The 25,089-nt window shown below is 39.1% G+C and overlaps 1 protein-coding gene and 1 non-coding gene across 2 annotated transcripts; both read left to right on the top strand.

The window, feature by feature from the left end:
- Positions 1-1,588: 1,588 nt before the first annotated feature.
- Positions 1,589-22,779, top strand: TMEM237 (transmembrane protein 237). Its single transcript, XM_006153043.3, has 13 exons — positions 1,589-1,685; positions 3,802-3,833; positions 4,480-4,490; positions 6,160-6,216; positions 8,001-8,126; positions 10,112-10,232; positions 12,279-12,436; positions 15,444-15,567; positions 16,115-16,306; positions 18,050-18,123; positions 20,087-20,180; positions 20,828-20,949; positions 22,166-22,779. The coding sequence occupies exons 1-13, from the start codon at positions 1,668-1,670 to the stop codon at positions 22,231-22,233; spliced, it is 1,197 nt and encodes a 398-aa protein (XP_006153105.1). The 5' UTR covers positions 1,589-1,667; the 3' UTR covers positions 22,234-22,779.
- Positions 12,563-12,693, top strand: LOC114008629 (small Cajal body-specific RNA 20). The gene has a single exon (XR_003550136.1).
- Positions 22,780-25,089: the final 2,310 nt, after the last annotated feature.

Below are 25,089 nucleotides of genomic sequence, written 5' to 3'. Positions count from 1 at the left end.
TAGCAGCATTAATTCCAGAAGCTATTAACTTTAGGAAATGTCCATGTTATGAAGATGTCTTTTACAAAAGTGCATATTTCGCTAACATGGCAAGATTAATACTCTACACATTTTGTATCTAACATCAAATAATAGAGAAACTGCACTGCTCTATCATTTACAAATCAGGCTGCAAGGAAAGTAATTGTTTTTCTGCTCAGAGCTGTAACATTCAGTAACTTCCTTAAAAGCCGTATTGACTTGTGTGTACCCAATCTTGGATAGGGGAATGGATCAGTCCTTGAGACCTCTATGTAAGGAAACCACAAATGGGAATGTTTTTCCAGAGAGTTGTCCTTTCTTCCCCTAAATCTGAGACTTCAGCTGCTTTCCCTGCCCTGGTATCTGTTCATCTTCGGCATCATTCTGTTTCTCCAAACGCACAGACTTTCTTAACTGAAAGAGTATACGATTCAAAATATTTGTAATTTACATAGCTTATTTTCAAATCAAACCAAACCAAACCCAAACCAAAAAAACAAAAAAATCAGATTGCTTTTAATACTTAAGTGAGTTCAGATTTTATGTTGTAGCTCTTTGAGGAAAATTTTCTACAACAGTGATTTACACAGTTGTAGACACAGTTGTAGAACGGAGGATGAGGAGCTTGACAAAAATGCCCATTTCAACCAACGCGCGCAGGCTATGAGGAGTAAATGCGTCCGTCCCTAACCCAGCCACCTTGGAACTCCGGTCTCCGCGGAGCAGGGGCGGGCGGGCACTTGGCCCGGGGGCGGTGTCCTCGCCAGGCGCCACGGAGCCCCAGCCTCTCGCAGTTTCCAGAGGCGGTGTTGTCGCGGGAAGCTTAAGCTTGGGCTCGGGCCCGCGGCGGTTGCACCGTGAGAACCCATGGGGAGAACACTATGAGGGCCGACTCCCGGCTTCAGCAAGAGGGCTACCGGGTGAGCCAGGAGGGCGCGTCGCCCACAAGAGGGGTGGGGGTGCCCCAAAGCAGCGGCTCCTCCTGCAACCGGATCAGCACCCACGAGCTGGGGACCGGACGAGAAGCTTGCTCGTAGGGGGCACGCACCCGTCCCAAGGGCGTTCACAGGACTGGATCGGGCGGAGGCGAGGTCGGAACCCGAATTCCGGAGCCTGCAAGGAGCAAGACAAGAAGTTTCCCCGGCCTGGGCCTGCGTTCCCGCGACGACGCCTCACTTCGTCGCCCTGGCCGGCGGGTTCCAGCGCAGTCAGCCAGGCCCCCTCTACCTACTCCTCTGGGAGGAGACAGCCTTGAGCTTTTAGCCGCCCGGAAACCAGGTTTTCCCGAGGAGACTTTTAATTAGGGCTTCTTTCACGCCCCTGACACAAATCAGCGCAGCCTCTTTCGAAGCCAGGGAGAAAACCGAGATTGCAGTCCCTCGCCCGCTACGATCTCTGCTTCCGGGCACTGCAGCCCTGACTCCGAAATTCGCTACCCTGTAGAGGTCAGGTCAGGTCCCAACGCGCCACAGTCACATCCCCTGAATTCGGCCGGTGCCCTGGGTCCTGCGGGTTGGAGCGCCCTGCAGCGCGCGGCGCCGCCCGATGACGCAATGCGCCTGCGCCTGCGCGCGCGGCCGACTGGCCGGCCGGGGCGGGGCGCCCAGCGCCTAGGGCCTGGCGGCTGCTGGGCGACTGTAGACAGCATGGGGAAGAAGCAGATGGTAAGCGAGCCTGAGCCACCTTTGAACTACTCGGACTTTTGTTTTTAGTTGAGCCGTCTTGCTCTCGGAGGATTTAGACGTTGGATTTCGGAATGGGTGAAACGTCATATTTGCGGGACTTTTGAATTTGGGAGTTAGTCGAGCTGGGTGCTTGAATAGAACAAGCTTTGTACAATAGCATCTTTAGAACAATAGTGATTTCACGTGAACACCGTTCCTTTTCTGTTTCAATTTGACCACGGGGTAGGATTAAGACCATCTGCCTTGTCTTAATCTCGTAGCGTCTGTATTAATCCACAGTTTGAACGAATGGATGGCTAAGTGGAACAGACTTCAAGAGTGTCTAAAATATAGCCTTTTGGACTTAGTGTCCTGTGCAAGCAGCAAAAGTTGGAACCTTAAATTGACTTCTAGGCATTTCTGTTTAGTGTTTTATTTTGAAAGATTCCATACTGTTTCCTAACTAATGTTCTCTGAACTACAAGCACGACTTTTCTTTTATTAATGTGAAGCAGCATTTGTAAGACCCCACGCACACACTTTTTCTGCTCCCAAATCCATTCTTTATGTCATATTCAGAGTGATTTTTTTTTTTTTGGAGAGGTTTTTGCTATAGGGCGCGTGCACTCGCCAGAGAGAGACAGAGAGACAGAAAGCGAGAAATCACCCCCCAGGGGGGGATGGCCACACCACAATCCCTTCTCCATTCTCTTCTTGGGATCTTGGGCATGCACGCACAGGCTCCTGGCGTGAGTTTAAGCCACCAGGTCTGGGACCCGAACCGTGGTCGACTAGGTGGGAGTCCAGCGACATAGCCATTACGCTAACTGCTTGGCCCCAGAGTGATTTTTTTTTTTTTTTAAACAAGAATGTTACTATGTGGGGTAAAACGTCCATTGGCTTCCATTGAATTAAGAGAAAAATCCATACTCCATCCCTTGTCTGCAAGGTGCTAGTTAACCTGGCTCCTGCAGTCTTACTTTGGTTATCTGTGCTGCAGCTTTGCTGTCCTTCACAGTCTCCCCTGAAAGCATGGGCCTTTACTCCCCACTGCCTGAAATTTTGTCTCCTTTTCACTCAGGACTCAGCTCAAAATTCTCAGTTTCTTTAACAAAATAGCACTTCTCATCCTTTCCCATTTGTTGTCATATCGGAAGGGGTCTCCAAAAAGTTCATAGAAAATGCATTTCACAAAAAAACTGCATGGATTTCAAGATTTTTTTGCTCCAAAATAAACTTGTACTTTATATTTCCCATGAACTTTTTGAACTCCTCTCATATACTGTATATAAATATGTATACACTTATTTTTATGTATACATAGATATATTTTATATATAATACATATTATATGTACTTTTCACATCTCCTAATACTTGGAATGAACTTAGTTCATCAAAGCTTGGATTTCTCTATTTTGTTAGTATATCTCTTACGCTCAGAACAGGGCTTATCCTGAACATAGTAGGGAATGTAAGAAGGAAGGAATTCCATGAAAATTGGAAATGGTGGAACACATTTAAAATCATCCATCTGATTCCTGTCAGAATCTCTCAAGTTTCACTGGTGAACAGGTTATAAAAAGATTTGAAGAGAGTAGTCTTCAAATTATATTTTCCTGTCATGTTTGAACAACAGGCTTTTAAGAGACTAGATAACTTTGTGGTATTTGAGATACTTAAAGTAAAGATGCTCTGGTAAAGATGCTCCTTTATTATTTATTTTATTTTTAATTTTTAAAAAAATTTCTTATTTACATTTAACTGTTATGCATCTTTATGGGATACAATATGGATTTTTCAAAGCACATATGCAGTGTGCAATAATCAAATTCATTGTTTTCAACCAAGGCCACCACATTATAATGATTACCTTCCATCTTTGTTATACTTGTTTTTCTTTTTTTTTTTTAGATATATGTTTTGCACATACAGATATATAGGACTCACAACATCTCTTTTTTCACTTTATTGTAGTATGCTGTTCCACAACTAATTTGCCCTGTCTACATGTATTCCTGTGTCTGTTAAATGCTTTTTTTCCTGAGACCCTCTCACCTACCTCAAAGATACTCTTTTATTTACAAGAAGTTTTCTTCTCTTTTCTCTCCCTTCAGCGTCCTCCACGTGCCCTTCCACCTGTGCCAAGGTAAAAAATAATGAACAGCAATTTCATTATTAAGTTTAAAAGTGAAAATGAATGGAGTATAAAATTGATAGTACCATTACAAAATTGTAATGATTTAGAAAAGACTTTCTAATAATTTTAGGAAAAGGCTTTCTAAAATTAGAAATGTGAAAAATCTTGGAATCTTGAGGACAACAGTTACATAATTAAATGTTTTATTTAAAAGGGGTGAATGTCAACATGGTGAGATAATAGATCTATCTGAATATTTTAGTGTCTTGTTTATCAGAATTCTGATCCTCTTTTGTTTGCTAGAATAGTTTCTTTAGAGTTTAAGCTGATTTTAATCTGTGACAAAAGAGTTCTTAACCTGCTTAATCTACTTTATTAATAGACAGTAGGGGATATATAAACCTAGGTTCAGAAAATATTGGGGTTATTTTATTAGCAGTATTGTTAAACAGCTTATTACCTACAAATAATAAGCTAGTTTTTAAACTTAGTAGCTATTTTTGAAACTAACTGACATTGTATGGAAGCTAATTTTATTTTAAAATTTGTAATGATTTATGTCAGTTTTCAGTCTGACAATATAACATATTTCTAATTAATAGTTTCTTTTTTTGTCTTTGTCCTATTCACTAAATTTGATTGGTATCATGTGAAGTGACATTCAAGGTAAGTTAGCTTACTCTGTATGTGTGTGTGTGTGTGTGTGTGTATTAATTTTTCCTAAAGGCTGCATTCACTTGCTAGAGAGAGATTATGGGAGGTGAGGATGAGAAGTCATCCCTCAGGGAAAATGGCCTTGTTACAGTCCCTTCTCCTCTGGTATTCTGGGCATGCACGCATATCCACCTGGTGTAATTTTTGAGCTGCTTCCAGGACTTGACTCAAAAAGTTAGCCATGTGAGATCTAGCCACCTTAACCTCCACATCATCTGTTGGCCCCTAAAGTAAAAAATTTCTAGTATTTGGTGTTCGAAAGTTAATTTGATTCCTTTGTTTATTTTTCTTAAAATTGAATCTGAATGGTATAATTTATATACTATTGAGCTGTTAGAAAAGTCATGACAGGTTTTTCTTTTTTAAGAGAGATTTTTGCTTTAAGGAGTATGTGCTTGCTGGAGAGATGAGAGAGACAGATAGACAAAAAGCAAGAAATCACCCCCAATAGGAGATGGCCATACTGCAGTCCCTTCTGCTCTAATCTCTTGGGATTCTGGGCATGCATGCATACATACCTGGCATGAGTTTCAAGCTGCTGGATCTGGGACTCACACCACGGTTGACCATGTGGGAGTCTAGCGTGTAACCATTCTGTTGATCCCATGACGTTTTTCTGTGCAAAAATGCATCATGACTTTTCTGATGACCCAATGTAATTGTCTTGTCATAGTAATCTCCCTTGATTGCTAATAATTATGACTTTCCCGCTATAAAATCCTTTGTAAGTACACTTCATCCCAGAATGGAGTCACCCAGAACATAACTGTTGGATTGCACCTTCCCTTTTGTTGTTTAGTCAGCATAGGCAAAGTAATGCTGTGCTCACAACCCCAAAATCTCACATAGTGTTTGTATTTCACAATATCATACAAGGTTCTTTTTTTTTTTTTTTCACTATATGGTGTGTGCATTAACCAGAGAGAGAAAGTGAGAAATCACCCACCAAGGAAGATGGCAATGCTGCAGTCCCTTTTCCTCTATTCTCCTTGGCATTCTGGGCACGCACGCACATGTGCCTGGCACGTCCAGGACTCGAACTGTACTGTTAGCCATGTTGGATCCAGGACTTTAACCACTTTGGCACCTGCTGGCCCCACAAGATTATTTCTAATTAATGCAAAATCCAGTGTGTCAATAATTTAAGGCAGTTGCTTTTCACTACTTCTTCACTAAGGATGGAGTGCTCCCTCCAGGCTGCTTTTAGTCTGTTGTTCGGTCATCTTAACATAAAACCTCCTCAATTGCCACAGCAAGAGAGAAGACTGGAGGGTTACTTATTAGCTCTTTTGGATGTTTAGGCCCCCACATGACATGGATCACACAGCTTGATGCTCAGAACCTATCACAGAAAGTGGGAAATATAGGGGATCAGATGAATATTTACTGAGCTCACTTTCTGTATCACAGTCTCATTGCTGACCAGCAGTGCACTACGGGTACTACTCTGGGCTCTCTGACGTCATCAGCTCTTGGCCACCTTTTTCTAAAGCGTAGAAGTTGGCTACAGCCAGGCAAGGGTGGAAATAGTCTTCCCTAGTAATAGCTTTGTTCTGATCATTCTCTGCATTGAACTTCAAACTTTTCTGTTGATGGTCTTTTTGTTTTGTATGTTTTGTAGATGATATTCCACTTAGTCGTCCTAAGAAAAAGAAACTCAAAGGAAAAAACACACTAGGTAAGAAGTTGTTCTTTGTTGTGTGGGATTATATTTTCCCAGGACCTGACTCATAACAAACATCATAGATCAGGGAGAGGTAAGACCCCAGCAACCCCAAGTTACTGTTCTGGTAAGGACAGAATTAAGACTAGTGAGCCAGTATACAGTGTACTCTGGATGGAAAATCTCACTTTGTATGCTATAATGATGTACAGTGAATGAATGTAAATAAATAAATTTTCAATATGAAAACAAATTTTTTTAAAGTGGAATTTCCAATGGTAGAGAGAGAGAAGATTGTAGGTGGTTTGAGGAATATCTGGAAGCATACATGGAATAAAGGGTTGTGCCACTTGAGCTCTTAATTTATAATGTCCTTGGGCTCTGTGACATCTTTTATCCCTAGACAACATACATTGTTTTAAGATGTGATTGGTCCCAGACCCTTCAACAGATTACTGGGCTTAGAGATGCATCATTTCTGTCAGAGAACCTCCACACTAGAGCGTTAGTCTGAAGGCAGGGCCACATTATCCTGTATGAAAGCTCCAATAATAAGCAGATTCTGTTAACTCCTTTTTGTTCTGTTTACCTACTAGTAATCCTGGATGTTGTGTCAGTGACTCAAACTTAGCACATCCAGAATCCATCATCACCTTCAACAATAAATCAATTTTTACTTCTCACCTATAATTTTTATTAGTGAAATTCACCATTTTCCCAGCACTCAGGTTTGAAAAACTCAAAGCCATCTTTTCTTTTTTTTCCCAAAGCCGTCTTTAATTTTCCTTTAACTTCACTCTTGTTTTAAAAAATAATATATTTATTTAATTTTATTTATCATTGTTATTTTTTTAAATTTGCTACAGGGCACATACACTCACCAGAGGGATGGAGAGAGACAGAAAGCAAGCCATTGGGTCTGGGACTCAAACCATGGTCAGCCATGTGGGAGTCTAGTACCTTAACCACCACGCCACCTACTGGTCTCCAGCTTTTAACTTCACTCTAATAGCCTCTCATAAACCTAAACAGTTTCTGTGACTGAGCAGTTGCCTTTGAGGAAGCTTGGTTATTTTCTTCCCTCTAATACAGTTTGATAGTGTTGTCCTCTCTAAATCCTTCACGATATTGGACAGTATCGATTTTTAAAATGTTTTGTTAGCTTAACAGATGAAAAGTAGCTTGTTTTAGTTTTCTGTAAGTACTAGTGAGGTTAAGCATCTTTTTGTTTATGAATATACTTTTATTTCTTCTTTTGTGAAGAAGACAGGTAAAGGAATGCAGTCAAATTTCAAATCTGCCAAAATTTATTGGAAGATACAATGAGAGAAGAAGTTGAAATGAATGATCAAATGAAGAGATTTATAAATTATGGATTAACTTCAGTTTTCTATAATAAATAAATGTGTTAATGTATTAATGAAGGACTAAACTTCATAGAGGCAAATAAATTCTTAAGGCAAGAGACAAGAGTTCTCTATTGTGTTGATTTTTCCTGTTTTTTTTGTTTTGTTTTGTTTGTTTTTTTACCTTCTAGAAAGTGGTAAATGTTCTGAAGCAGTTCTCAAACTCTTCCTCTTGTGCTCTTCTTTCTGGTCCCTTCCCTTTTTTCCTTTCTCAGCCTTCCTAGTTCATTTATTTTCTCAGCCTAAAGCTACAAGAGAGAAGGAAGAAAATAAAGATTTAGGGCACAATTAGTTCTGAAAGAGAAGGGGAACATTTAGTTATCTTTTTTCCCATTGTTTCATATATCTGTGATCTCTGCTCAAGTTTTCCCATGTTTTTCTGCTTTTCTGTAGCTAGCCCTTCAGAAGACCTTGCAGAGCCTGCTGTTGATAGGCCATCTGAGGGCAGTGAGCCACTCACTGAGGAACTTAAGGAGGCACCTGTTCAAAGGAGACAGAAGAAGAAGAGGCCATCTCTTGGTATGTGAGGAAATCGAGGTTAGGGTGTGATAGCGATTGTGATTAGGGGGCTGTGATTAAAACCTGTCTGCTCCCATTCTCCCCCTATTCATTTCCTATAGTTGGTTCTTCCTTTCTTGCTTAAAGTGTTTACCACTAGAGTAACTCAAATGGCTTAAGTCAAGAACGTTTTAGGGACCAGCAGTTAGTGTAATGGCTGTCGCTGAACTTCCATGTAGCCGACCATGATTCGAGTCCTGGACCTGGTGGCTTAAACTCATGCCGGGCGCGTGTGCGTGCGTGCCCAAGATCCCGAGAGGAGAATGGAGGAGAAGGGATTGTGGTGTGGCCATGCCCCCTGGGGGGGGGATTTTTCGCCTTTTGTCTCTCTGTCTGTCTCTGTCTTTCTGGCGAGTGCACGCACCCTATAGCAAAAACCTCTCCAAAAAAAAGAGAACATTTTATGTACCTCTTTTGACCATTTTTGACTATGAGAGCAGAGGTACAAATTTGGGACTGAAACAAAGTTCTGATCTCAGTGCATAGAAGAATTTAATAATGATGAAATGGATATTTTGGGTTATGGGGAAATGGTAGATCTGTATTAATAATAACATTAGGAAACAACAGCCAATATTTATTGAGTCTGTCTGTGTGTCAGGCCCTAGTCACAAGGTAAACAAAATACTATACCCATTTTTTTGGCCTATCAAATTGTCAATACTTTATTCAAATTACAAAATCCAGTGTTGATGGGAAGTGGGTACTTTCTGCTGGAAAGAAGATAAATTGATAGAGCCTGTCTAGATTTCTAGGAATTGAAGTAAGTACAGTACCTACAGTAATTAAAAGATGTTAACTGCAACATTATTTATAAGACTAGACATCACTGGGTTAGCCCGAGTATTGGGTTGTCAGGAAAGTCATAACTCATTTTTAAATAGAAAAACAGAAATATGTCATAACTTTCCTGATGACCTAATAGTTAGAGAGCCAGATCCCAAATGACCAACTGCATAATTTGAATCCTGACCCTGGCACCTTGAGAAACTTGCTGGACGTGTGTGTGTGTGTGTGTGTGTGTGTGTGTATACTCAAAATATTGAGGAGTTGTAGAAATGAAGGGAATGGGATTGTGGCACAACTACTTAGGAGCCATTGGGGAGTGCTTCTCTTTATTTTTTTTCCTCTGTCTTTTTGGTGCATGTATATGCCCTCTGGAAATTAAACAAAAACAAAAACTTTGGGAGCTGAGTCTAATGAGTTTTAGTAGACAATGTTCACATGTATCGTCACAACTCATTACTAGAGACATTGTGCATCCTTTTCAACTCCACTGATAAAGGACTATGAAGCCTGTACCTGGTTTGTTCTGCACTTTGTTCCATGCACTTTTTCTTTTGCTGGTTTTACTTTCTGTCCTTTTGCTAGAATAAACGACAACTGTGAGTATAATGACTTCTGAGTTCTGTGACTCCAAGTGAATCACTGAACCTGGAAGTCATCTTTGGAATTTCCAACACACCCTGCATTTTGGATTATTTAACCTTTTTCTATATTGTTTGGCATTGTAATTTCAAATTTTATGTAGAGACACTAGAATTATAAAATCTTTAAAAGTAAAAATTCTTAAGATGATAAAAAATATTTTGACCCATTTAAAATTCTAGAAGTTTTCTCGTCTTTTTAAAGTAGCGTATGTATTTACGTCATAGAGAGCGTTCACTCACTGGAAAGAGGGAAGGAGGGAAAGTGGGAAAGCACCATCCTCCAGAGGGAATGGCCATACCACAGTCCCTTCTCCTTTGTTCTCCTCTTAGGATTTTGGACCAATGCAAACATGTGTCCAGCATATTTTTCAAGTCACAGGGTCGCACAGTTGGCCATGTGAGATCTAGCACCTTAGCTACCACGCTACCTGCTGACCACTGAAATTTTCTTGTCTTAAAAAGTCTTATACATTACTTCTTATCTTATAGTCATTTGAAAGCTTACTTTGTTTTCAGAATTGGAGACTTCTTTCACCCAAAAGAAGACGTCTAGCTCTTCCATATTACGAAATGAAAATGGTATTGATGGGGGACCAACTGAGGAGGCAGTTGTTCTAAAACCTCGAAGGAAGAAAAAGTAAGAATTTATTTCTTCTTCGAAATATTCATATAGATTTAAAAAGTTTATGTATTCTACGATCTTGAGAAAAAGCAAGACAGAAAGCTAGCACCCCTGACAGGGTCTTGATGTCACAATCCACTTCCATCCTCAACCAGTTCCCAGATTGTAGGCCATACATGTGCCTGTTGTGCTCAGAGAGGTCTCCAGACATGAACCTGAACCTTCCCACATGGGTCAGCCACATAGAGCCTTATGTTTCATTCCCGTGCCATCATCCAGCCTTCTACGTGTTATTCGGGGTTATTCCGATGCTTCATTTGGAGTGCCCAAACAGCTTCTGACTAAATACTTCCTATTGGTGCCAGCATGTGGCATGGTGGTTGAGGCACTGGACATTCCCACATGGTCAACCACAGTTTGAGTCCCAGACCTGGTGGCTTGCTTCCTCACTTTTTCTCTTTGTGCGTGTTTCTCTCTGGTCAAATAAATGAATGAATAAATAAAATTAAATATTTATTTAAAAATAAATACTATTAAATACACACATCTGCATATCTCTAGCATAGGCAATATTATAAAACATAAGTTAAACCAATCAAATGATAAATTTGAAAGACTGCACCACTGAAGAAAGAAAAACTTAAGGGACCAGCAGTTGGCTTAATTGCTATGTCGCTGTACTTCCATGTAGTCAACTGTGGTTCGAGTCCTGGACCCAGTGACTTAAACTCATCCTGGACGCATGCTCATGTGTGCCCAAGATCCTGAGAGGAAAATGGAAGACTAGGGATTGCGGCATGGCCATTCACCCTGGGGAGTGATTTCTCGCTTTCTGTGTCTGTCTCTGTCTTTCTGGCGCATGCACATGCCCTATAGCAAAAACCTCTCAAAAGAAAAAAAAAGACAACAAAAAAAAAACACTTAATATTTTAAATAGTACACTAAAAAAAATCTAAGGAGCCATCTTTTAAAAAGATGAACATAAATTAAAATTTTATACAGAGCCAAAAATATTAGATAATAAATTTAGATATTAAATATTAAAATTTAAAGGTGGGCTAGCTAGCGGCATGGTGGTTAGGTGGCTGTATCCCAGCCAGCTGCACAGTTTGAGTCCCAGACTCAGTGGCTTGAAAAACACATTGGGCATGTGTGCCCAAAACCCTGAGGGGAGAGTGGAGAAGGAATTGTGGTGTGGCCATCTCTCCTCGGGGATGCTTCCTCACTTTTGTCTCCAGCAAGTACATGCACCCTATGAAAACATTTTTTAAATAATTGAAGATAATAAAATAGTTTATCGTAATTTATTCTTTCATGTTAACAGAATTCAAATTATGATTATTTCAGCAATGAGTAAAAAAAACAGTATTAAAAATTCAGTCTTGATAAAATGGAATGACATACTTAAAAAAATATACTGGAAGGAATATAATACTGTTTTTTTGTATTTGAAAGTGAACTACAAATAGTGGTTACTGTGTATATAGAATCATGTAATTTTGAGTCTGGAAAGAACTTCGCAGATCTATCAATAGTTCAGTTACTTCCTTTTCCATATGAGAAAACTGAGGCTCACAGAAATAGACAGTTTGCTGCATATAGTAGCTGATAACAATCTATTTTAGTAAAAACCAGATTTCTTGACTCCAAGTTCGGGGCTCTTATTATGTCCATAAGTGGTTCCTTATGTGTGTCTATAAAAATTCAATTACTGCCCATTTTTCTTACATCTCCCTGATTATAGGAAAACCCAGCCAACAGAGTTACAGTATGCCAACGAGCTAGGCGTGGAAGATGAAGACATACTCACTGATGATTTGAGTCTGGAAAGAACTTCGCAGATCTATCAATAGTTCAGTTACTTCCTTTTCCATATGAGAAAACTGAGGCTCACAGACATAGACAGTTTGCTGCATATAGTAGCTGATAACAATCTATTTTAGTAAAAACCAGATTTCTTGACTCCAAGTTCGGGGCTCTTATTATGTCCATAAGTGGTTCCTATGTGTGTCTATAAAAATTCAATTACTGCCCATTTTTCTTACATCTCCCTGATTATAGGAAAACCCAGCCAACAGAGTTACAGTATGCCAACGAGCTAGGCGTGGAAGATGAAGACATACTCACTGATGAGCAAGGTAGCCCAGAACAGCAGTCTGTGTTCACGGCACCCACTGGCGTCAGCCAGCCTGTGGGGAAAGTATTTGTGGAAAAAAACCGTAAGTAGTTCTTTGTTTTGGAACATGAGTGCTTTAGAAATTACACAGGGGTATCCTTTGATCTGGTAATTACACTCCTGGAAATCTGAATTAAGGAAATAAGCCAAAACATAGACAAAAATGTAAGGCCTCTTCCCCATGGGCTGTGTGGGCTCCGTTTTCTCCTCAGCCAAGACTGGAGGCCAAGATCAGCCCTTGAGGGTCATCGTGGGGACTGCCAGGAGCTGGGCAGCCTTGTTTTCCTACCTCAGACACTGGGAAAAGAAAAAACAAGTTGCACATAAAACTTATTACATTTTTATTCAAGAGGATGAACACTGAAAATAGCCTAAATGTAAAATAGAAAGAAATGATTTCAGTAAGTATGGTTATCTACATAATACAATAATTCTGCACCATTAAATAATGTATATTTAGGGAGAATTTTTAATTTCATGAAAGGATTCTAATGAAAAATGAACATATATACATATGTGCAATTCGATCTCAACTCAAAAAAAATGCATAGGACAAAAGATTAGAAGGAAATACGCCAAAGTATTTATGCTAGTTATTTCTGAGCTTATGAGAAATTTTAAAAAATCTCATCCCATCTCTACTTTTTTAATATTTCGTCGTACTTTACCAGTTTTCTGTAATTGGTGGTAGGGCAAGTAATGTTACACATTCTACAAATAAATGAGAGAAGGGGCCAGCCATTGGCATGAAGATTAAAAGCGCTGGTACCGAAATGGCCGACTGCACAATTCTGGTCCTGGATCCATTGCTGGAAAATCATGCAGGGCATGTGTGCATGCGTGCCCAAAAATCCCAAGAGGAGACTAGAACACAAGGGATTGAAGCGTAGCCATTCCCCCTTGGGAGTGATTTCTCATTTTTTTTTCTCTCTTTATCCCTCTCTGTGAGTACTCACTACCCTATAGCAAAAACTTTTAAAAAATAGAGAGAAAATACATGACCCAGGGACCAGCAGTTAGCATAATGGCTATGTCGCTGGACTCCCACGAAGTCGACCGTGGTTCGCGTCCCGGACCCAGTGGCTTAAAACTCACACTGGGTGCGTGTGCATGTGTGCCCAAGATCCCGAGAAGAGAATGGAGGAAAAGGGATTGTGGTGTGGCCATCCCCCATGGGGGGTGATTTCTCACTTTCTGTCTCTCTCTGTCTCTGTCTGGCGAGCGCACGTGCCCTATAGCAAAAAAAACCTCTCCAAAAAAAAATAAAAGAAAATACATAACCCTATTAAATAAGAAATATAACATTATAACTATATATTCTTTTTAAAATAATTCCAACATTTTATAGCACGTACTATTTGTAAGTCTGGGTTTGCGGTGTATCTTTGCTTGGGATGCCATAAGGAAATATCATACTAGTGGCTTAATCAATAGACATTTATTTCTAACTGTTCTAGAAGCTGGGAAGTCCAAGACAAGGAGCAGGCCAGTTCAGTATTTTTTGCAAGGGCCTCTTCCTGGAATTTGCAGATGCCACCTTTTCACTGTGTCCTCACTTGGCAAAGTGAGAGCTGGTTTTCTCTTCCTCATCTAGAAAGGACACTAATCTCATTGTGAGAATACTACCCTTCTGACCTTGTCTAAATCTAATTACCTCCCAATGGCCCCATATTCCAGATATCTTCACATCGAGTGTCACTGAAGATTAAGGTTTTAACATATGAGTTTAGGGGGGATCCTTACATTATTTGAGACAAACCTACCCAAAGACCATCACCAGGTAGTCTTTCCATGGATATGCTATCTAAAGAACCTCATCTAAAATACCAAATTTGCAATTTAAGTTCTGTATTAATTGTTTTATAATTCTGATTCTGTAAGATCCCATTTAAGAGATCTTGAAGTTCTTAACCAAAGAGAAAGTCAGAGAGGCTTACTGACTTATTCAGCAGCACAGTTGGTTACTGTAGAACTGAGACTTGAAGCAGGATTTCTTGGTTTCTAGTCAAGAATCTTTACCATGTGGCCTTTTCATTTATTCTATTTTCAAGCAATATCACTCAATTTTCATTTTTATTTTTGCTCCCCTTAGCACAGATATTTCCCTGCTACAGTAACTGGTTTTGTTGTCTGCCTAGGAGTTGTCCTTTCTTAGAGGAAGTTAGGTTGCATCTCTGTCTTTCATCCTCCAAAATACACGAGAGTCCAGTTTGGTGAGAGTCATTGAAATGGGACTTTTCCTGCTTGCTGGGGTCCATTTGTAGATTGCTAGATATAGGAAAAGGAGCCTCCTAGTTATAGTACAAGACCCCGATCACACAGTGTTGCAGAGCTGACATTTGAAACGATAACATTTTATGGGAATATTTTTAAAGTTTATGAACAACCCATTTCTTTTCTGTCATCACAGAAAGCCGTACTGTTCATCCTGGAGTCTTTAAGGTAGTTTTCACATATTGACTTACCTGGATGGTGTAGGTATTTAAATTCTTTTTTTTAAAGAAATATTTATTTAATATTACTTATTACTTTTATATTCACTGTAGGCCATGTGCACTCACCAGAGAGAGACAAAGAGAGAAAGAGAAAGCAAGCCACCAGGTCTGGGATTCAAACTGTGGCCTGCCATGTGGGAGTCCAACCCCTTAACCACTATGCCACCTGTCAGCCCCAGCATTTAAATTTTAATACTTCTAAATTCTTTAAATTGGAATTTTGGAGATCATGTCATGTTAAAGGTTTCTAGGCTTTATTCTGAGTTGAAAGTTCATTGCTGTATTCATTAAAAATAATTGATATCTAAAGCTGTTACTTTAACATTGATTTTTGATTGAGAGGAAAAATATATTGACATTATTTACATTTCCTAAATATGAAAAAATAGTGTGCTTAAGCAACCAAAAGAAAAGAGCTTTCTGAAATGTACTAAATCAGGAGAATTCTTAGATAAAAAAACATAGAATTGCAGTCTTAGTCTGAGGCTTCTCAATACTAAATTTTGGAATCATAAAAAAAAAAAAGTTGTTAGTAATCCTGCTATGTGTTCTTAGGGCGATTCCAGGCCACGGATCGTGCAGAGTTAATAAAGACCACAGAGAACATTGATGTGTCAGTGGACATAAAGCCTTTCTGGACTACCAGAGATGTGGCACTTTCAGTGCACCGGGCTTTCAGGTGACTACTTTTGTTGGACTTTTCTTGAAACAGGTGTTAAGTGGGTTCTGTAATTAAGAAAAAAGTCTTGGCTATAAACAAAATTGACAACTTAATAGTGGTGGGTAAGTATATCTTTTTTAAATATTCCATCAGAGTTAAATGATCTGCCTATCAGTATAAGTAAAAAGAAAAACTTTGTGGGTCAACCAGTTGGTGTGGAGGTTAAGACCCCACTTGGCTAACTGCATTGTTCAAGTCCCAGACCTGCTGACTTGAAAAATCTTGCCAGGTGCATGTGTATGTGCCCAAAATTCCAAGAGGAGAGTGGAGGAGAGGGGATTGTGGTGTGGTCATCCCCCTGGGGTGCCTTCTCACTTTCCCGTTTGTCTCTGTGTCTTTTTCTGGCAAGTGCACATGCTCTATAGCAAAACTAAGGAAAAAAGAAAAAGGTTGTTTTTATTTTTTATGAAATGTGGAATTTTATTCTTGTATGTGGAGAGATGAAAATATTTTAGCTTTTTACTTTAGTAATTCATGTATAATAATCAAACCCTTTTCTGTTTAGGATGATTGGTCTCTTTTCTCATGGCTTCTTGGCTGGCTGTGCAGTGTGGAATATTGTTGTAATATATGTTCTAGCAGGAGATCAGCTGTCTAACCTCTCAAACCTTCTGCAACAATATAAGACCTTAGCATATCCATTCCAGTGTCTTCTTTACTTGCTTTTGGCTTTAAGTACAGTTTCAGCCTTTGACAGGTAAGACTGTAAGACTGCAGATCCCTCTAATTTCTCTTCAAGAGGAAATGTTGAATGAAAGGTATAACTGACTATGACAGTTTTCAAATAGAACTATAGGATATTAATATGACTTGGCTTTTTTTTAAGCAAATCTACTTCTTTTGTTGTAAGGGATGGGATTACTGTGAACAAAGTCTTAACCCATTCCAGCATCAACTCCTACCTTTAAATTTCATCTAAATACAGTCTACTCAGATTTCAAATTCTGGTGGCCAGCAGGTGGCATAGTGGTTAAGGCACAGGACTCTCACATGGTTGACTGCAATTCAAGTCTTGGACGTGGTGGCTTGAAATTCACCACAGGTGCATGTGCACGTGTGCCCTAAATCATAAGAGGAGAATGGAAGAGAAGGGATTATGGCATGGCTGTTTCCCCCAAAGGGTGCTTTCTGTCTGTCTATTGTCTCTCTAGTGACTGTATATGCCCTATAGCAAAACTCTCTAAAAGCAAAAATGTTTCTAATTCTGAATTATCTAATTCAGGTATAAGTGAAACTCTGGACACTGGATTCACTTCCCAGGACTGCGATAACAAAGTACTACACACTGACTGGTTAGGACAACAAAAATGTATTTTCTCATATTTCTGGGGGCTAGCAGCCTGAAATCAAGGTGTCACCAAGGCCAACTTCTTTTTGAAGACTCTGAGAACAACTCTCTTCCACGTTTCTCCCCACAATTAGTGACTGTTGACATTTTAGGAACTTTTTGTCTGTTAGATGCATCTGTCACCACATGGTGTTCTTCCTGTGTGTCTCTATCTCTCTTTTCATAAAGACCCAAGTCACACTGGATCTTAATGATTCATCCCAATGGCCTTACCCTAACTATATTAGACTTGCAAAAACCCAAAAACCCTATTTCCAAATAAGGTCACATTCACTGGTACCAGGGGTTAGGTGTTCAACATATCCTTTTTTTTGAGAGGTGCACGTGCACTCACCAGACAGACAGAGAGACAGAGAGACAGAAAGCAAGAAATCATCCCCCAGGCGGGATGGCCATGCCGCAGTCCCTTCTCCTCTCGGGATCTTGGGCACACACGCACACGCGCCTGGCGTGAGTTTTAAGCCACCGGGTCTGGGATGTGAACCACGGTCGACTACGTGGGAGTCCAGCGACATAGCCATTACGCTAACTGCTGGTCCCTTCAACATATCCTTTTGAGACTACAATTCACTAGAAAAAAAGCAAAAACAACAAATTATAGCTTAATGATATAGTTAATAGAAGGAGATAGATGCTGGGGCCAGCAAATGGCATGGTGGTTATAGACGCTGGACTCCCACATGGCCAACCACGGTTGGAGTCCTGGACCTGGTGGCTTACTTTCTCAATTTCCCTTTCTCTCTCTCTCTTCTCTGGTCAAATTTAAATGGATAAATAAAGTTAAATTTTTTAAAAAAAGGAAAGCAGAACATTAAAAAAAAGATAGATGCTAGTGAAAATTTGCAGATCAAGTTTAATTTATGTCTTCAGGATGTTTTAATTCTAAAGGAATATTGCCTAAAATAGTTACATGTCTTATGTGTTCTTCATAAATAAGATACTCTTTAGCTGTGTTAAGTAAAGCTACTTAAAATTTAGTACCAGACAAGATTATGTGGTAGCATAGAGAAGGAAAAACCAATAGTAAGGAGAGTAAAGTTTTGTTTAGTTGTATACAAGTGGAGTATGACAAGAGACTTTTGTATTTTCTAGGATTGACTTTGCCAAAACATCAGTAGCCATCCGGAATTTTTTTGCTCTGGATCCAACAGCTTTAGCATCTTTCTGTGAGTAAATGGTTGCATTTGATAACTATGTAACATTTGTGTTATACCATAATTTTGAACCTGGAAAAATAGAATTTTATTTGTATTTTTTAGTACTAGAGGGAACATACATTTGCCAGAGGGAGAGAGATGGAAAAGAGAAACCTACCCCCCCATAGGAAATGGTCATGTCCTAATCCCTTCTCCTTTATTTCTCCCACCTTTTGGGATTTGGGGCCTGCAGGCATATGTGCCCAGGATGTTCTCAAGCCATCAGATCCAGAACTCAAACTGCACAGTCAGCCGTGGGGGTTCCGGCTGCTTTAACCATCAGGCTTCAGAACCAACCATATAATATTAATTTTTTAAAGTTTAATATTGCATTATTGTTCCCTAGAAACATTACCCATAGATGTTCAGTGAATTTATAATTAAAATATGATAGGTATAATTTCAATGGAATTATTTTTCAATAGAAGTTAATCTAAATTGCTTTTTAAAGCTTAATTTCTTGTTCTGTAGTACCCAGTTTTAGCTTTTGTATTTTGTGCTTGACATGGAAAAGATTCAGCTGGTATAACCTTTTAGTAACAAACATTGTTTTATATCTTTCTGATAATATGGAATAAATTTTACGTGTGGGGATTGATAAAAACTAACTAGGATCTTGAGCAAGTCATTCCTTTTTTTTTTTTTTTCCAGAAACTTTTAAAATTAATTCATTTACATTCATCATTCATTCCCTAAGCATCATCACAGCATAGAAAATGTGATTTCCCATCCAGAATATAATGCATAGTGGCTTAATCATGCACGTTATTGTCAATAATTTTCCATTTCTAGTTTATATGTATATGTGTATATGTGTGTGTGTGTGTGTGTGTGTGTGTGTGTGTATGTGTATATATATATTATCCCTATTTCTGACCCTCTGCCTTTTCCCACCCTCCTCCCACACTATCTCTGGCATCTACAATTGTTTTCAATTCCTTTTTCTCCCATATTTTCTTGAATAATCTAACTACTTTCAATAGCAAATTCTGCTGGTAATTTCAAGAAAAACAGTTTTAACTTTAATAAATCAAAGAAATGCTAAGGAACTTTGCTTAGACCTTAAAGCCAGGAAACAGGTTAAATAGTAGGTATATGAATCTATTGACAGCTCAAGACAGGACAAAAATCCTTAAAACTGGAAAACAAAGCCTAGGAGAAAATCAGCAGTGTTTTAGTCAAAAGTCATAAAATACTGTTTCACCAGTTCAGTCTCATGTACTTAATCTATTTTCTATTGTGGTTTAATCTTCCCAATTAAATTCTGGTATATAATATTCAACTCCATATTTATCCCTATGATTAATTTGGCCATTTTCTTAGTTTTCGAACTCTTATTTCTGGGTGACTACATTTAATTTTCCTGACATAGCACTCCCTTGAGAACTTCTTGGAGATCTGGTCTGGTGCTGGTAAATTCTTCCAGGTTTTGTTTATCTGAGAATATTCTTGTCTTTTCTTCCCATATGAAGGATAATCTTGCCTGGTACAGTATTCTTGGTTGAAATTGCTTTTCCCTTAACACTTTGAATATATTTTCTCATTCTTTCCTTGCATTGTTTCTGATGAGAGGTCTGCTGATAACTTGCCGTTTTTCTCTTGCCAGTCTTAGTATCTCGTCTTTGTCTGCAGTTTTGGTCAATCTGGCTATAATGTGTCTTGGAGAAGATCTTCTTGGGTTGATTCTATTTGGGGTCCTTTGTATTTCTTGGGACTGAATCTTTGAATGCCTCTCTAGGTTTGGAAAGTTTTCTTGCAGGATTTCATGGTCATCAGAAATAAATTAAGGCTACCTTAATTTAATTAATCAAATGAATTTCATTTACCGTCATTTACCAGTGTGCAGATTATATTTTACCTTAAAGTGATTTGTAAATTTAAAAGAAGCCCAGTGGTTAAAAATTATTAGTAATTTTATTTGTCTTTCTCTCAGTGTACTTTACTGCTCTTACACTGTCTCTGAGTCAGCAAATGACAAGTGACAGAATCCACCTTTACACGCCCTCTTCTGTTAATGGCAGCCTCTGGTAAGTATTCACAATAACCTGAACAGTTGTTAATGGTAATATCAGTGAGAATAATAGTACTTATTTTTGTATCCTTTCACTTTTTTTCATGGTTTTGTCTGTAAATAATAGTGAAGGCCCTGTTTTTGTTTCGAAATACATGGCAAGAAAATACTTACTCTTTTTGTTAATGGATAACTATTATTACATATACCTAAATTTCTAATGAGATGTCTTTTCAGAAATCTTTTTTAGATCTTCACATTGTGATTTTAAAATAAATTATCACGCAATGACTTTGTATTCTCATTTCTAATCAGGGAGCCTAATAGCCCAGAGCAGTGATGGGAGTGGGTAACTGGGGTAGATTCAGGAAACCAAGCGATGTTAGAAAGTGAGCAGAATGGGGAGAGCCAATGTCTGCAGGTCAACAGCTGACCATGACATCATCATCAGTCTGTCATGTCATTATGATGATGATGATGATGATAATGATAAAAACCATTGAACCCTTGTCCAGTTATATATGATACATCTTATAGGAAAATTATATTTTATTTCATGCTCGTTATTTCTCTATGAGATGATTGGTTTTTCTTTTAAAATTCACAAAGTAGATATATAAACCAAGATGAAGACATTTCTAATGATTATGTCTATATCTTTAGGGCAGAAGGAATTGAGCAACAGATTCTCCAGCCGTGGATTGTGGTGAATCTGGTGGTGGCTCTTCTGGTTGGATTATCTTGGCTATTTTTGTCTTATAGGCCCGGCATGGATCTCAGTGAAGGTATTAAACATAGTATAAGAATATCCTCAAATATTATATAATGATTTTACAAATCTTTTAATGGGTATAGCTTATATAATTCCAGTAACAAAGACATATTTAGAATAAAATGATACAAGAAGAGTGAAAATAAAGCATATAACAGAATGCCAAGAAGAAAAGGGAGAGGTTGCCTAGGAGAGCTAGAGTCTGGAAATTTCTGTGGTCCTTGTGCATATTCAGTATTTCTTCTCTTGGAACCCTTCAAATAATTTATATAATATAAAGTCTTTACTTTTTGCTTCTGTTAATATTCTTCTGATGAAAGAACCTCTTAATATTTTTTAATTTCCTGGCTTGTGCATGTGGTCGCCAGAGAGAACGAGAGAGAGGGAGAAGGAGAAAGCACCCCAGTAGGATGTGGTAATGCTGCAATCCCTTCTTCATTTGTCCATCCTATTGAGATTTTGGGCATGCATGCACACACTCCTGGAACACGTTTTAAGCCATCAGGGCCAGAATTTAAACCATGCAGTCACCATATGGGAATCTGGCTCCCTTAATCACTAGGCTATGGAGCCAGCCTGAAAGTATTCCTTAATTTGAAATAAATCATTCTTTGTTTATGTAGCTGGCCATTTCATTGTCAATAATTCTTAATTATATTTGAGGGCTTTCTATTGTGTGTGTGTGTATGTAATTATTATTTTTTTTTCTTATTTTTGCTATAGAACACATGGGCTTACCAGAGAGAGACGAGAGATAGGGAAAGTGAGAAAGTAAGCTGCTAGGTCCAGGACTCAAATCACAGTCTGCCATGTGGGAGTCCAGTGCCTCAACCACCACACTACCTGCTGGCCCCTTTATTATTGTATAGTACGTCAATTTTTTTTTTTTTAAAGAGATTTTTGCTGTAGGGCACATGTACTTGCTGCAGACACAGAGAAAGAGAGAGAGAAAGTAAGAAATCACTCCCCAGCAGGTATGGCCATTCCACTATCCCTTCTCCATTCTCCCCTTGGGATTTTGGGTGTGCACAGACATGCTCCTGACATGAGTCTCAAGCCACTGGGGCTGGAACTCAAACCATAGTCAGCCATGTTGGAGTCCAGTTATGTAACCATCACGCCATCTGCTGGTTCCAAGTGTTTTAAGGAACTTTGTAATAAAGCTATACAACTCTTTTTGAGGTATTGGAAAGCTGTTTTAAGTATGATCTGTTCATTTTCTTCCCCAGAATTAATGTTCTCCTCTGATGTGGAAGAATATCCTGATAATGATAAAGGAGTCAAAGTCTCTGCATAATACAGCTCACCTTCAGGGGAATAATGATACAGTATTTTTCTCATTTTTTGTTTTTAATGTATTTTTATAAGATGTGTATATGTGTATTTGTAATATTGATAATATTGTATTGAATTAATAATATTGTAAAATTTAATTTTTTGATTGTATAATACTGAATTATTTCTCAAGATTATGGAAACTTAAAATGGTATCATCTATTTATACCCCAAACATTAATTTCTATATCATTATCATCTTAATGACAAAGGAAATAATAAGCTAGAAACCAGAAGGTGAAAGTGTTTATTTCCTTTTCTCTCAAATTAGTTATATTTGTAATCATTATCTTAAAAAGCACTAATTCAGAAAAAGCTGTAACTTTAGTATTATAAAATGTATATCAGGTTAAAACATAAAATTAAGGAATAGAGTAGAAGGAAAAAAAGACCTTATTTATTTTTGATGTTTCCTTACTGAACACACTGAAACGTGAACTTTGTCTTTTCTGAAACTGGCTTAGAATTTGTGTATCATGTAATAAATATAGTGTAATTTAGCTTTAAAGATGTTTTATTTCATGGCTAATAAAAGGAAATATATTTTTTGTTTGTTTCAGAAGTTTTATAACCTGGGAACCAGCAGTTAGCGTAATGGCTATGTTGCTGGACTCCCACATAGTCGACCGCTGTTTACATCCCGGACCCGGTGGCTTAAAACTCACGCTTCACGCTGGGCGCGTGTGCATGCGTGCCCAAGATCCCAAGAGGAGAATGGAGGAGAAGGGATTGCGGCGTGACCATCCCACCTGGGGGGTGATTTCTCGCTTTCTGTCTCTTTGTCTCTCTCTGTGTCTGGCGAGCGCACGCGCCCTATAGCAAAAATCTCTCCAAAAAAAAAAAAAAAAAGTTTTATAACCTGAAGCATTAATTTACCTTTAAATTTTGTACCAGTTGTTCCCATATCTAGTTCACATCAGAATCATTTTAGGGAGCTTTAAAAACCACCTGTAACAAAAGAGAGCCAAGTGGGCCAAGAGCTCAGAGGAATAAAGGAGAGGCCCGTGAAATTGTTGGGCTACCCCTCCCAGTGAACCTCCACAGTATACTTAGTCTTTTTTTGAGCTACAAGAAATAGGAGTAAACATTTACCATCCCTATTCTCAAGCTTTTTCTCAGAGAGATCATTGGTTCTCTAGGATATCCCACTTTTGAGATGGGTCCTGAACTGGAAAAGGTCTCTTTCAGAGTTGTATCCAGTGGTTCCTTAACTGGTATCTGTGAGAACTTACAGCAAGAGAAATGATGAAACTTGCCAGGGAGAAATGTGTCAGAGTCTGTTGACCACATCAATAAAACAACTGGGCCTGCCCTATGAGCAAGCAACTGAATGTTACAGAACAAGAGGATTGACATTGATCACAGAGGTGAATGACCCTGAGAACGTCTTTAAATTTGGTGTGAACACCATACCAGAAATAAAAGCTGATGTTGCTGAAAAGGGTTCCCTCTGCTGTCACAGAATTGTGGATCTGCTGGCAATTCTGAAGTCATCCTTCCAGTTCTAGCTTCTACCATGATCGGCAGTGGTTCTCATGCTGACAACAGGTGGACTTCATGTGCTTCCCTGTCAGCAAACTTCAAGGAAGCTACACTCATTAAGCCCAGGTTAACATGCATGAAAAATGTCATCAAGGAGAAGTATGAGAAAGCTGCTACCCATGTGGAAGATTGTGGTAGGCTGAAGACTGTCCCTCAAAGATGCCCATGTCCTAGTCCCTAGAATCTGTGAGTTTATTACCTTACATGGCAAAAGGGATTTTGCAGGTGTGATGAAGGTCATGAACCTTAAAATGGGGAGATCATCCTGTATTATCAAAGTAGACCCAATGTGATCTCGCAAGGCCTTAAATCAGAGAACCTTTCATGCCTGTGCTTCAAGAGAGAACTGTCAGAGAGGTGTAATATTGCTGGCTTTGAAGATGAGGAGACCACAGACTGAAGAATGTGACTGTCCTCTAGAACTTGAGAAAGGCCCTTGACTGACAGCCGGAAAGAAGTCATGGAACTCAGTCTCATGACGGCTAGGAACTGGATTATACCAACTTCCCAAATGAATAAGGAAAATACAGCCCTAGAGCCTTCAGGAAGGAATGCAACACTGTGGACACCTTGATTTGGACCCACTGATATCCCTGTCAGACTTTTGGCACAGAGAACTGTAGGATAGCACATGTGTGCTGTCTGAGCTGCTAAATACATGATCATTTCTTATGGCCGTAATAGCAAGCTAATATGGGGTTGGGGAAGGTTTGCACCTGACGTCTTAGAGAATAAACATGCTTGGAACTGCTATGGAAAGCATTTGGGAAACTGATCATTGCAACACTGGGCTACACTGATAATATTCTAACCAGCATGGGAGTAGTTTCCTTTGAATTCTTTTAAATTCTGGGAAGTATGATCTGAACTTTGAATCTCCTGGTGACCCCAGCAGGTATGTAATTCCTGAGGAACTAGTGGACCTGTTCAAGTCCTTTATCAGGAGGAACCTAGGACCCAATGGCTTAAAACTCACACCGGGCACGTGTGCATGTGTGCCCAAGATCCTGAGAGGAGAATGGAGGAGAAGGGATTGCACCATGACAATCCCCCCTGGGGGGTGATTTCTCGCTTTCTATCTCTCTGTCTCTCTCTCTCTCTGTCTGGTGAGCGCATGCGCCCTATAGCAAAAACCTCTCCAAAAAAATAAAAATAATTGGAAGCTTGGAGGACGTGAACTGCTAGTACAGGTCTCCAAGACTTAGGGGATAATCTTGGAGTGACTAACTGGAGGCAGATGGCTAAGGCTATGGATGAGAATTCATGCAACTTTCTT

The sequence above is a fragment of the Tupaia chinensis genome, unplaced genomic scaffold, assembly GCF_000334495.1.
Source record: "Tupaia chinensis unplaced genomic scaffold, TupChi_1.0 Scaffold000361_2, whole genome shotgun sequence".
Lineage (NCBI taxonomy): Eukaryota > Metazoa > Chordata > Mammalia > Scandentia > Tupaiidae > Tupaia > Tupaia belangeri.
Note: the sequence above shows the minus strand (reverse complement) of the source record. Positions and strands in the feature narration are given on the sequence as shown.